This window comes from Siphateles boraxobius, unplaced genomic scaffold, assembly GCF_051911475.1.
Source record: "Siphateles boraxobius isolate OS27281-9 unplaced genomic scaffold, OSU_SipBor_1 5, whole genome shotgun sequence".
In the NCBI taxonomy this organism is placed as follows: Eukaryota; Metazoa; Chordata; class Actinopteri; order Cypriniformes; family Leuciscidae; genus Siphateles; species Siphateles boraxobius.
Window position 1 is genome coordinate 22,777,909 of NW_027509141.1, and position 14,666 is coordinate 22,792,574.

The 14,666-nt window shown below is 35.3% G+C and overlaps 1 protein-coding gene across 20 annotated transcripts in view; it reads left to right on the plus strand.

The window, feature by feature from the left end:
• ppfia4 (PTPRF interacting protein alpha 4) overlaps positions 1 to 14,666 on the plus strand; it is a 129,955-nt gene that overhangs the window by 62,493 nt on the left and 52,796 nt on the right. For all 20 annotated transcript variants that reach the window (XM_077203287.1, XM_077203283.1, XM_077203289.1 and 17 more), the window contains 4 exons: positions 5,954 to 6,055; positions 7,397 to 7,561; positions 8,695 to 8,769; positions 11,827 to 11,910. In XM_077203287.1, the coding sequence (XP_077059402.1) occupies positions 5,954 to 6,055; positions 7,397 to 7,561; positions 8,695 to 8,769; positions 11,827 to 11,910 (426 nt within the window). The remainder of the gene's footprint in view (positions 1 to 5,953; positions 6,056 to 7,396; positions 7,562 to 8,694; positions 8,770 to 11,826; positions 11,911 to 14,666) is intronic.

Consider the following 14,666-nt stretch of genomic DNA (forward strand, 5'->3'; position numbering starts at 1 on the left):
TTTATTTTGTTAATATTTTTTTCTGTACAAATAAAAACATAAAAAGTGATGAAAGCCAGAAATTTCAATGTCACAGATGTATTTTTACTGAGTAATCCACTATTTTGTAGAGGGAGGTCAAAATGACCATTTTCACCTGAGATTTGGAGCCAAATTAGATGGGGGTAAAATGACTTTGGAAAGATGGCAGCATCATTATTTTATATTTGCACAGAAACTGGTAGGGTCTGTTAATAAAAACTGCCAACAGTGACAGTTCAAAAATGGCAAAAAGTAATTTTTTCCCCTCAAGTTTGCATGCCTGTAACTCAGGAAGTATTAAAGATATCTTGATCATTTTAGATTCTGGTTCTTAACAGACTTTCCTTTTATGGTATATTATTTTTAAACGTCCTCGATGGTTCAATCCCAGAGATATGGATGATATCTTAATGCATCTATTTGAGTAAATGTGTTAATTGTACCAATTAACTATTTAGGGGCTTAAAAATTAAGATTTCAAAAGAAAAGTTCATTAAGAATGAGAAGGATATTAAGATATCTTGAATACCTTTCGAGTTACAGGCTTGCAAACTTTGGAAAATTAATATTTATTGCACTCAGACAGGTATGTTCTATGCAATTGAGTTGATAGAAAAACATAAGACACATTTCTAGTTTCAGCATTATTTGTTCTTCAGATATTCCTCTATAAAATAAATAAGTATCAGCTGATGCAAAGTGACCCACATATTTTGACCACTAAAAATGTGTACAATTTACCAATTTACTCATGGAGCCGCATTTAGATCTTCATATCTCCGGAATTGAACCATCGAGGGCCTTTAAAATGAAGATACTAAAAGAAAAGTTTGTTAAGAACTAGATCCTGAAAGGATATCAAGATATCTTTAATACTTCTTAAGTTACAGGCATGCAAATTTGAGGCAAAAAACCAAAAAGTTCTTTTTGCCATTTTTTCACTGTTGACATAATGCAACAAAGCTTGCTAAAGTCAACATATTTTACTAACAGACCTACCAATCTTTGTAAAAAATAAATAATAATAATGATGCTGCCATCTTTCTGAAGTAATTTTTACACCCCTGTAATTTGGCTCAAGTGAAAATTGTCATTTTGCCCCCCCCCCCCCCCCCCCCCCCCCTCTACAAAATAGTGGATTACTCAGTAAAAATACATCTGTGATATTTAATATTTTGACTTTCTTCAGTATTTATGTTTGTCGTTATACAGAAATAATATGTTTACAAGAAGTTTATTAAGTTTGCAGTCTCTCAAATGACAATGTACTGTAAAATCCAACATACCTGATCAGACTTTTGGAGTCCCTTTCACATTTACTGTATCTGCACTGACATTTAAGAATTTTATTTTATTTTACTTTATCCACTGTCATATACGTTAAGAAGAATGACTTTTAACTACTAACCATGTCAGGTGTCAAATCAACAATACTGTTAAATCTGTTGTATATTATGGAAAGCATTTGTTCCATATTGAATAGCCTCAATAATGTGTGTGTGAGTGTTGTCTATTGGTGCTTGTAGTAATGTGGGCTGCAGATTTACTTAATCCTGTGCTCAGAAACGCTGCTGTATTTGGCAACATTCCTTCCTTTCCTTAATCCCAAGGCTTTTACCAACCAAACACAGAATCCCTGGAGCTGTCTGAGCTCAACACTGCTCACCTGCCGACAACCGTCTCACAAGGTCACAATGCTGGCTGACATGTTTTGGATTTTTCTATCTTTTATTGGTACAGCAATATTTGACATTTTAGAAACCCCTTAGTGAGTTTAGCTGCCATGCAAAACATTGTCTTGATTTGAAAGAGTATTTTTGGCATAGAAATGTTTTAAATAATTGAGGATGGTGGTGGTTTATAGCCATTCAAAAATAACAGAAAAATATGTGGTAAGTTTGTATCCAGTTTTTTAAGAGCTAATAGGCATTAAAATTGTTCACATGAGACAAAAAGATGGTAAAAAAAAGCACTCACACCTCATATGTTATCACCTCATGAAAACACACTTTTTTCTTTCTTTCTAGGAAAATGGTAATTATGTCAGCCTTATAATTTCCTCTGCTGATAAAATGGTTTTAAAACACACAGCAAAGTTAACTGTGGTACCTACATTGAAGCATTAATGAAGAAAGTGAACCCAGAGGCTCAGGCAATGAATTCTATCTCAGTTTGACTGATTTGCTTTTCATATAGAATTCACCTGAAGAGTTTTAGAAGTTCTTTGCTTATGCATAGGATATCACAGCTGTTGCATGTGTTTAACACCAGTAGGGCTTGAAGTGTATGAATGCCAATTAGGCTGCATATAGGCACATTGCATAGTATATTGGTACCATATCCGTTATCAGCCAATATTGGGTATTTCATTATGCATGCTCATTTCCCCTGTTTTTAGGGGAAAAGCTCCAAGAATTCAGTGACTTCATTAAAATCCTTAGCAAATTTAGTGACTTCATTGCAATCCTTAGCAAATTAAAAAAAAAAATAATAATTGCAGTTAAAACTGATGATTTTAATTTTTGAGACAAAATGCAGATTTTTTTTTATATTGACCATTTTTTGATATTGTGGCATCCCTCATTTACACAGGGTGACAATTTATGGATTATTTTTTTAATTTTTGATAACTGTTTGTAACCAGATATCATAAAATATTGTTACCACATTTGAAAGTACCCATATGAAACACTAAATCTGTGTGTCACAAAAAAAAAGTGTTTGTGCCACATTGAAGTTTGAAATTTTATTTTTTGTAAAGACTCATTTATTGCATTAATAGATGTTGGTTTGACTTCAAAAGCTGAAAAGTTTTATAGCAACCACTTTTAAGCAGAACCACAAGCTCTAGATGAAAAAGTAAGTCGACTACTAACTGAGGGGATTTCAGCTTTTCACGCTCACAAGTCACAATACAAATATAATCCAGGGCTTCAAATGCAAAACCTCAGCACAGAAAATCCTCTTGTGTTACTTCTATAGTTCGGGAGATGCAATTTACCTTTGAATTGAGAACTGAAACAGTAATCTCTGATGACAAACCCCAAACGCTTGTTTTCAATTCCTTTTTTGTTTATTCTCAAGCATTTATCGAGGAGTCGTGACCTATTGAAATAGAATTGCTTTCTGTGATACAATGTGTTTTTTAGTTTCTTTTTTTTTTCACGCATGCCCTGCTATATCAGAGAAATGCGTGACTTTTTCAGAGGCTGTTGCAGTGATTGGAAGAGGCGGGAAGATCCAACATCTGTTTGTGGATTTGAACGTGCTTCCTGCCTATTCCTTCACTCCTGTGAAAAAAATCTAATGAACGCACTGACCCATTTTCCCTTTTCTCTTCCCCCTCCCAGTCCTTTCTGCCCCAATATTTCAGTGAGGCAGCATTATTCAAAAAGCAGAAAAACAGCGCACTAACACAATGTGTGGCCTCGAAAGTATTCATCAAGCAAGGCAATCATAGCTGACCCAATAGCCTGAATAGAGTGTGTTAACTTCATATAAACTCATTTGCTGCTTCTGAAAGCGCTTACTGTACTACATTTGGTTTGAAAAAACGTTAAAAACGTATGTTGTATATAGTATGAATGAAATTCGGACATAAAACATTCACTATTTTGTCATTCATTGTCACGTGACATACAGCAGTTACGTCGCTTCACTCGCATTACGTCCATTCACAAATCCTCTCCAGTGGCCTCATGGGATAGTCAAGTGTCCATTTAATGCACACTTCAGAATCTCGCCGGAAGAAGTAGGTCATCCGGGTACTTTTCATCTACTGTTTTAGAAATACTATGAAATCAGACATACTGCGTGCTCGGCTCACATACTGTGTTTCACCTACTATATTGTATGGAAGTATGCATATTTGAATGCAGCGATTGTCAGTGTGGTCATCTCTTCATTAGCTGGAATCAATAGTCATTAAGACAGCGCGCAGAAAATAAATTTCCAAATGGAACGTGTGATGGTCAATTAAAGGGATAGTTCACCCAAAAATGAAAGTCTTGACTTAATTTACTCACCCTCATGTCGTTCGAAACATGTATGGCTTTCTTTATTCTGTGGGACACCGTAGAAGGTATTTTAATAAATGTTTCAACCGTTTCTGCCCACATATTGAAAGACAATGTCCAAATCAACACCACTATTGACTTTTAGTGAATGTGCAAAAAACATTCTTCAAAATATCTTGTTTCATGTTCCACAGAAGAAAGAAAGACAGAGTTTTGTAAACAATGTCAGAATTTTCATTTTTGGGTGAACTATCCTTTAAGAAAGCTTTTTTGATCACATGATCCTGGGTGGTGCAATTTTGGGATTTTTGTTGATATTATATTATTTTAAGACATTATAGGACTCAAACCCTTCCACACACACATTAGGATTGTCATTGCTCCGCTAGAGCAAAATAATTTCAAATACCGTTCAGCAAGGATGACAGTTTCTCCTGTCCATTTCACCATCTGTGGAAAATCCATGTGACCGTTTTTTCAGCCCCCTAGTATTTTGTGCACTTGAATTAAAGAGCGTATGAATGCATGCGTGCCGAAACAGGAGGGGGTATTGACATGCTTCAACAGTGCCCTGAAAGTTTCCCAAAAGACCACGAGTAACAGCTGGGTTAACTGGGCCTAGTGCCAGAGGCCCGGCCAGGGCACTTCGCAGGACAGAGCAATTGAGCCATGCAAGACTGCAGTCTTGATGCCGGCGGGACTGACAGGCAGAGCCCAAATCAGAATGTCGCTGCCTTCATGAGAAATGCACAGCGGAAATGTTAGTGGAATGTAATACATAATATGGCTGATGTCCTGTTATAGATCCATCTCATCCTTGAGATACAAGGTTTTTCTTTTTGTTTAATGGACGTTCTGTTATATTAACTAATCATGAAACACAATATTTCTCTTGCCCTTTTGAAATAAAATAATTTGATATACTACGTAAGCCAACGATAAAGGTGCATTCACAGCAAATTGGTGTGAAAATCGTGAACCTATTCCAATAACTGGGGGGAATTTTTTTGCCCTCACACAAAACTTTCAATCACGCAGATTCTGCATTTTGTCCACAGAATTTTGCGGTGCAACAGTAAATGTGACATCATATGGTACATTTGAGAGCCCACATTTACACATCAGTTCCTATTTAGTCCTTACAAACTGTATGATAAACAGACAGCAGATCCAGTTATGCCAGTTAGAAGAGAGCAGCGGTCTTTACATACTATATATTGTAGAGGTCTTAAAGCTATAGTTGCAAAAACGAAACCCTTTACAATTATAATGTTCACCTTGCAAGTGAACATTACATTTGTTGCAAAATAAATTTTTACAAGGATATGTTTGGTACATTACCAACTTTGATTAACATGTCTAAATGGAATCATTGAGGATAAAATAGAGAATAAAATAAACAAAATAAATATAAAAAAATTATAAAATAAAAGCAAATGATAAAAAAATAGAAAACATCTCTAAAAAATCTCTGATATTTTCTTGTTTCTTAAAATGTGACTGGTGTTTTGGTATTTGTGCTGGCTAAATGTCCAACTCACACCACAAAAAAAAGAGTGATGTCCATCTGTGTGGTTCTGTGTTCAAAATATCTGGCCCTGGTCAACAAAAGGCCAGTTATTGTAGGAACAGGACTTGAAGCTTCACTAACTCTGGAGCTCTATGGGCTATGAGCACTCATTCTCATTGCCTCATGAGAAGACTGTAAAGATAGATCAGTAAAAAACATTCAGTATGAAATGTGACTATTGAGTTATTATCATTCCCTGAGCAGATCTGTATAGCCCTGTGAGAATAGTTATGAAAAAAAAGTCAAATCACAGCGTTGTGTATTAGTTTGGTGTAACTGTAGCATATTGGTGTGAATTATTTATATCGAATGAAATAATTAATTTCTCTCCTTTCTCTCCTGACAGGAGTTTGCTACCCTGACTAAGGAGCTGAATTTGTGTCGAGAGCAGCTTCTAGAAAAAGAGGAGGAGATATCGGAGCTTAAAGCAGAGAGGAATAATACCAGGGTAAGCAGACATCCCAAATACATTCTGGACAGTACAGGCCCAGTATTTTGTTTTGCCCAGTATTAAGTCTTTTGTCCCAGTATTTTATTTTAGCTTTTGTTTATTTTAGATAAAGTTTTCAGTCAGTAAGATTTCTTAAACAATTATTAAATTATTAGAAATTAGAAATTAAATTGGAAATTATTTTAGAAATGAATACTTTTTTTCCGCAAGGATGCATTACATTAATCACAAGTGACAGTAAAGACATTTAAAATTTTACAAAAGATTTATGTTTTCAAATAAATGCTATTCTTTTGAACTTTCTGTTCTTCAAAGAATCCTGAAAAAAAAAGCTGTATTATGATTTCCACAAAAGTATTAAGCAGCGTAAATGTTTTAAACACTGATGACAATAATAAGAAATGTTTTTGAGCACCAAATCAGCATATTAGAAGGATTTCTGAAGAATCATGTGACACTAAAGACTGGAATAATGAGGTTGAAAATTCAGCTTCGCCAGGAACAAATTACATTGTTAAATATATTAAAATGTATATAATTAAAATTTTAATAATATTTCAGAATATATCTGTTGTACTCTATTTTTGAACAAATAAATGCAGCCCTGGTGAGCATAAGAGACTTAAAAAAATCATACTGAGCTCAAACTGCTCAAAATGAGAGAACTCATATTTTAATTGTCAACTAGTTCTCCTGAAATGTACATAGTCAGTGCAGTGGGTAAATGTTTATGTAAATGCTTCACTTACCTATGTAAATTACTTGCCATATTTCGTGCAGAATCAGCGATCTTTATGTTTCTAGTAAGACCAATGCTAGATCGTGTGAAAGGAGAGGATGTTGTTCACACAGCTGAGATGATGCTGGTGACAAATGGAAGTGTGCATATCTTCATTGCCTCTTCAATCCTCATGCTGCTACACTGTCATGAACAATGTAAAAGATGCCCATTTGCTTGTCGACTCTGTCAGCCTCTAGGCAACACTTGATTCGCTTCAGGGCGGCTTGCAAGGTTTTTGACTTGTGGTATAAGCACCCCAGATGAACTCAGACCAACCAATGTCGCAGTGCCAGCTAAATTCACTTACATCATGCTTTTCCAATGCAAAGCACCCAAAATTCACTTTAATTTTCACTCATGTGTGATTTTAATAATGTATTGTGCTGTTACATATTACTATACAAAGCTAATGAGTAGCAGTATGTGAAGAGAAATTTTCTTCCTGTAAGTGTAACCATGTAAAGAACAAGCTCAGCTGAAATTATGTGATACAGGACCTGTCGATGAATGTGCTAGCATGTGCTTGTGTGTTTCTGCATCTTTATGTTGTTGTATAGCTTCTTTTGGAGCACTTGGAGTGTCTGGTGTCTCGTCACGAGCGTTCGCTGAGGATGACTGTGGTGAAGAGGCAGGCTCCTCCGCCGTCTGGGGTGTCCAGTGAGGTGGAGGTGCTCAAGGCTTTGAAATCCCTTTTCGAGCATCATAAGGCCCTGGATGAAAAAGTGAGACTTTTTAAATTCCTATTGTCTTATAAAATTCCATTTTAAACTTTCTTTAATGTGTTATGTTGCTTTTTGGGCATTAAAAAAGGTCTGCAAAGTTACAAAGTTATTTTCTATATCAGTAAGCATTTTTTCTGAACTCCCTGAAAGGCTTCTTAAGTTTTCTTCCAGGAACGTACACTTCACACTATCCCTCTTTTAAATAATTCCGTCCGAAAGCATATTCCAAATAAAGGGGCCAAGGAATGGTTGAGACGCATTAATAAAAATATCTATATGGCAGTTTTCCATGTGGTATCAAAAATGGTATTGAATATCAATATTTTTCGAGGTATCGCATCAAAGTTAGAAATTTCAGTATCATGACAACGCTGATTAATAGTGTGCTGAAACTCAAGATTATAGTTAGGGTGTGACATTTCTGAAACACGCTCAAAGTGAGTGACCAATCACAACAGTTTTCCTTAATATCTGCATTGGTTTCTATGGCAATGACGTTGGTTGGTAGACATACACCAAAAACAACAACAACCGCAACATGGAGGAGTTTGCAATAGAGATGTTGTCTTATTTAAATTTTACAATATCGTCGCACTGTACTATGTGTCTTCTGAGGCAACTTTTACGTTTTACGTGCCGTGAGAAAGTCACATAAACCATGCAAAATCCGATCAGATTGTTCAGGCTGAGACGAATTTCCAGAAATGCGATTTAAATAGTATTTCAAACCACATATGATAGTAGCTTGAAAAGGATTTGTAAAGATCGGATTTCATGTGATTTTTAACCGTTCACACTATCTAAATAGTGCAGTCTGAACAGGGCCTAAGAGACAGGAACTAAACAGAGCGTTACTGACAGTCTGGAAAGATAGGTGTAGCAACAATGTAAAATATGTGGGGGAAAAATATTTTTGAACATTCAAGCATAAAAACCTATTCTAGTAGACCCTGAAAACAAAATCAAGACTTTGTAAAAGGGCATAAAAGGTCCTCCATAATGCTTTTCAATTAAGTCAGTATGAGTATGTACTATTAGTGGTAGTTAAAGTGGAATACAGTAGATGCTGACAGGGCTTTGTTGGCACGTGTACATTTGGCAATTAAAGTCTCTTTTGTTTTTCATTTGCACAGGTGCGTGAAAGGTTACGGGTGGCTCTTGAAAGGGTAACTACATTAGAGGGACAGCTGGCAGCCGCCAGTCAGGAGGTACGGTTGTTTTGTGCATGTGTGTTTAGGTATATGCATGAACACGTATAGATTTGCTGATCTCATCTCATTAACTTCTGTCCAATGAGCACCTGCCCCCTGCTGTCAACCCATGCAGGAAATGCATGCTGTCTGTTTCCATAACTCATATGCCACTGAGAGTTCAAGCATAGTGAATGCACTTGACATAGCATAGATTTACACTGAGAAGAAAAAGCATTGACAACACAATTACTCACTGCACTTCATTTTCAATGCATTCTGTTTTTGTAGCTTATACGAATAATTGAATGTGGTCTTTGCTTACCATAATTCATGGGGCCTAAATAGTTTCTTTGTAAAATCACACCTTTTTTTAAAATCTGTGTTAATGCATGTTTTTCATTAATTGATGATTTGTGAATTTGCGAATAAAACAAAATATATTTTTTTACAAACCAATTATACTAATTATTTGAGTAATTACTTTTGTACATTAAAAATGTAATTACTTTTTACATTATTTAACTTACTTTTTAATATTTCAGTAACTACTTTTTTACACAAAATGCCCATCATCTAGTTTCAGCAGTAGTTTCTCTTAATTTACACTGAGAATATATTTTATATGCTATTTGCAGTAATTGCCTTCAGCAATTCACTGCAGCTGCTTTAGAGACTTAGTGAAAACTATGCGACCATCAACAACACTTTCCAGTGACACCATCATAGTTCAACGAAAATGAAAATTCTGTCATCAAAATGTTGATTACATAGACTTTCAGTCGATGGACAAAAATTATGAGAGAATATTAGTAATATCTTAATTTGTGTTCAATGAACTAAAGGCTTGTGGGTTTGGAACATTTTGCGTAAACTATCTCATTATTGTTAAATTTAAAAGCTTAAGTAGGATGGATTTATACGAGATGGAGTTTTCTGTGTCGGTGTCAGCTGCAAAGATGAAGCTGATGATGATGACTGGACAAGAATTACATAAGCAGAAAGTATTCCTTTTCATTTTGAAATGGTTCATTTAAAAGTAGACATTTCAAGCTTTCTATAGATATATTTTTTCTATAGATATATACTTGCCTTATAGATGTCTGTGAGGCAAGTAGCCTATACGCTACTTAGTTTCGATTCATTTTTGTGACTCACTTCTGTTCAGGAGACCAAGACGGCAGAAAGCACATCCTGTTTGTTTTCTTTATTTTACAAAGGCACAATGTTTTCTTGTTATTTTACAGAGTATTTTAAGTTGTTTCTGTGATTGCGCCGGCACCAGTAACTGTGCAAATACTTAAACTTCCACACTCCACTCAAACACTTGGATATATTCCTAATAATAGCTCATATTAATCTAGGTTAACGTTAGAGTGAGCAGCCATGTAAAGTTGCTACTTACATGTTTCAAATGATAAGCCATATTTGAGGTCAATGTATGATAGGCGAACGTTTGGATTTCCTGCCAGATATACTGTAATTACCACAAAGAACCATCGTTAACAATCTATCCCTCACGGAGTGTGTGACTGCGCCACAAGTTTTTTTTTTTTTTTTTCTGAGACCAACCGACCAACGTTTAGTTGACTATTTGGGGGCAGCCCTAGAAAAATACATAAGAAATGTAAAATACTTGTCCTTTGTTTAAATGCATGTTTAAATACATGTCCTTTGCCTTAATATCCCAATTTTTACACTACCCCATTGAATAAATCTGCACATCAGTCATAACTGTCTAGTACAGGTCAGTTATGTGAACACACTGACAAAAAAGCTCTTTTTTCATCATCCGCTGAGTAAGAGGAGTCTTTGGCTGCAGCCCGCACTGCAGAGAGAAGTGGCCTCTGGGTGTCATGATGCTGTATTTAGACCAATAGGGAGATTTTATGCTGACAAACAGGACCTAATGCTGCAAAGGGAACAAGGGAAGTGGTCATCATTAGTGTTGGGGTATCTACTCTGAAATTCCCAAGCTACAAGCTTATCGTAATTTTAAGTAGTTAAACTACAGTTAAACTACTATTTTTACATAAGAACATTTTTAATTTGAGCATTTAAGGCTTCTGCTTTGGTTTATTTTATCTGTACAAAAACTGTTTGTTATGCTGCTTGATATTGCAAACTGTTATTTTTATTTAGAATCATAATCATAAACACGCTGGTTTGTACTGCGAGATAGTTTTTCCTTTTATTGCACTATTGCTGCATGTTTGATTTTTCCCTCAGCTCAGATATTAAAGCAGCGATGAAGCGTTTGATTATGTTACTCTTTGGAAAAAGCTACACTACTTTGAAAACCACTGAACTACATCACGAGATATTGCTAGTGCTACCATTACCTAGTTACTCACCTTTAATGGTCACTGTGGTAGATTGTGTCATAAAACTCTAAGAACACAAACTTTCTTTCAGTTCACCCTCCCAAACCTGATTTTATTGTCCTAGTGCTGGAGAAAGAGAGTCTATAATTCTGCCTTTTCTTCAGTCTATTTCATAACTGTGTTGAAAGTAGTTGGTTTTGAGGTATTATAACGAAGCGGTATCGCTCACTTTGTCTCGCCAGCCTGCTCTAATACAAACGAGCTGTAATAAAGAGAGCTTTGCGAATATGTAAATCAGATCCCTTCATCCAAATACTGGCATTCAAATGAATGTGTACATATTTTAATTGTCTTCCTCCAATTTTCACATTCACTGGTCCTGATATGGCAAGATTCAAATGCAAATGGCCTACCAGTATTTCATTAATACCTTAATAACATGCTGCTTTTAAGCACAATGATAAGTTAATTCCTCAAAATGGGTAGTTCGTATAATCTTATCTCCCGCAAGACTAGCCTGTCTTAAGAAGACAGGAACAGCGCTCAAATGCTATTAAAAGGAACACTATTAAATCCCACTATCACTGAAAATGTACATCTTCATAATGTGCAATTGGGAAAAAGTGCATCATTGCCTGTGCTGTGCTTTGTGAACAGTAATTATGTGGTATCCCACATTTAATGTATTTAATATGAATGTCATTTGTTTAACACTTTGATAAAGTGACTTTTTTGCTGTGTTTTTGTTTAGGTGATCATGTTGAGACAGAGAAAGGATGGACGAGCAGATGGGGATGCTGTGGACAGGATGGACAGCTCGAAACCTACTTGGAAGGTATGTGTGTGTTTGCTTAAAGTTGGATTAGCATACATTTTAATATTTGTATTTAGTCATTGCTTAAAATAGTCACTTGTGCTAAAGTTTTCTTAAAGTACATGTTTCTACAAACTTTTAATAATCATTTAGAATTTAGATTTTTTTAAGGGGTCAAATCATTTGAAACATTTAAAAATAAAATTGAGCTACATTAGTGAACTTGCTGTGAATGTGCTGTACCTCATTCTGTAAATTCTGACCTCCTTGAATACCTAAGAAAACAATGCAAATGTCATGCCAAAATACTAACTTTCAAAAGTTTGGGGTCAGCACAACTGTTTCAATATTTATAATAATAAGAAATGTTTCTTGAGCACCAAATGCGTGTATTAGAATGATTTTTAAAGGATCATGTGGCACTGAAGACTGGAGTAATGATGCTGAAAATTCAGCTTTGCCATCACGGGAATAAATTACATTTTAAAATATATTAAAAGAGTTATAATCAAAACAGTTATTTTAAATTCCAATTAAAAAAATTCTCAATATTACTGTTTTTACTGTATTCTTGATCAAATAAATGTAGACTTGGTGAGCATTAGAGATTTTCAAAAATATTAAAACATCTTACCAACCCCAGACTTTTGAAACGATAGGGTATGACCCCTATAGGTTTTATCATAAATTAAACTTTGTAACTTTTTATATCTGAGGCATTGGTCCAAAAGGGATCCCTCCTGCTCTAATATCTCTCTCACAGATGGCATTTTCTTCGCTACTGAGAAACAAACTGCATTGATTATGCGCCAATTGCTTTTGCCTTCAACCTTCAGCACAGTCTTGTAAAGTGTCTCCTGCCTGAAACGTAAAATGCGATAGTCTTTTCTTCATTATTGTGACGTACAGTATATCCAAGTGTAACAGCTTCTCGATCAAAAAAATGTAGGACGGGACTTTATTTTGTCCATCGCGAATTGATTGAATTGATTTTTGTCGGTAAACAATGGTGCAAATACCAGTAAATTGACTAGTGCAAACCTTAGTAAATCACCTTGCATGATTCATTTAAATGCTCTCCTCCCATAGTTTTTGCTGTCTGACAGGGAAATCCTACAAATGCATATGCAATAACTGCGTCCACACCTTTCCAGCGCTAATTTTTCAAAAATATTAAAACATCTTACCAACCCCAGACTTTTGTCCCCTATAGGTTTTATCATAAATTAAACTTTGTAACTTTTTATATCTGAGGCATTGGTCCAAAAGGGATCCCTCCTGCTCTAATACCTCTCTCACAGATGGCATTTTCTTCGCTACTGAGAAACAAACTGCATTGATTATGCGCCAATTGCTTTTGCCCTTCAACCTTCAGCACAGTCTGCTAAAGTGTCTCCTGTCTCTGAGTGTGACTCACTAGCAGCCAGCCAACTGGAGTCTGGTCAATAGGAGAATTGTGAATTGCTCTTCAACTTTGATCCCGTGGTTCATTGTTTAAATATCACCTTATCTTTTATTTATGTATTTGAAATGCTATTGATAGATTTTCTGTAGTAAGTGATTTTTTTCAATGCAGCAGTATCGATTTGTCCATTAGTACACAAAATTAGTTTGGGAGCAGATATTAGCTTGTGGTTTCATTATAAAGGTCTGTCTTTAAAATCAGAATGAACTGAAAATTCACCCTATTTGCTAAATGCATGTTATAGATCTTCTTGTGAATTATTCACCCATGTATGTGTTTCGTAAGAACAAATATTGACTCGTAATTTTTTCAGACTTTTCTCTGGAAACATTTGCGGGACTTCTTCAATCATTCAATCTGCCTCCCTTTTTGAGTGTAACGTCCACATCGGAAAATTTATTTTTAGATAATCACTCGATAAACACTCGCATTTAAATCACAATACGGAAGAGCTGATGCAACTTTAGTTTCATTGCAACCTACACTGACAAACAGATTTCTGTCCATGTTGATGTATTTCCTATTAAAACAGGAGGTTATGGCAGGGCATTTTAAGGTATAAAAGTATTACATTTAAAGAAGTAAATATACTCAATTAATACATTCAAAAGTGTATATTTACTAAAATATAAACTATTTTTGTTAGCTTTTAGGACTGCAATAGCATATAGATGAACTTTATAGTTGAAGTCGGCATGAAACGTAAATTGCGATAGTCTTTTCTTCATTATTGTGACGTACAGTATATCCAAGTGTAACAGCTTCTCGATCAAAAAAATGTATGACGGGACTTTATTTTGTCCATCGCGAATTGATTGAATTGATTTTTGTCGGTAAACAATGGTGCAAATACCAGTAAATTGACTAGTGCAAACCTTAGTAAATCACCTTGCATGATTCATTTAAATGCTCTCCTCCCATAGTTTTTGCTGTCAGACAGGGAAATCCTACAAATGCATATGCAATAACTGCGTCCACACCTTTCCAGCGCTAATTTTTCACTGCAAGTCTATAGTAAATACTGACAGTAGGTTTTTTTAACACCAACAGAGGGTTTGCGCTGCTGCAAGCTGTTAGTCAATCTGGCCCATAGACTCAGTCATAAAACTCTTATTTTGATTTCATGTTTTTTTAAGAAGCTAATTTAACGTCATTTTCTCAAATTTTGTTGATTGCCAATGTTCCGTGTCAGCGTTTTTCTGAAAGGTTTCTGACTCTGAAAAGGTAACTGAAATGTTACCACTCCTAATGAGGAAGAATATTGCCATGCTGACTGTTTGATACCTCACAGTGTGTGATTCACTGTCTCTTT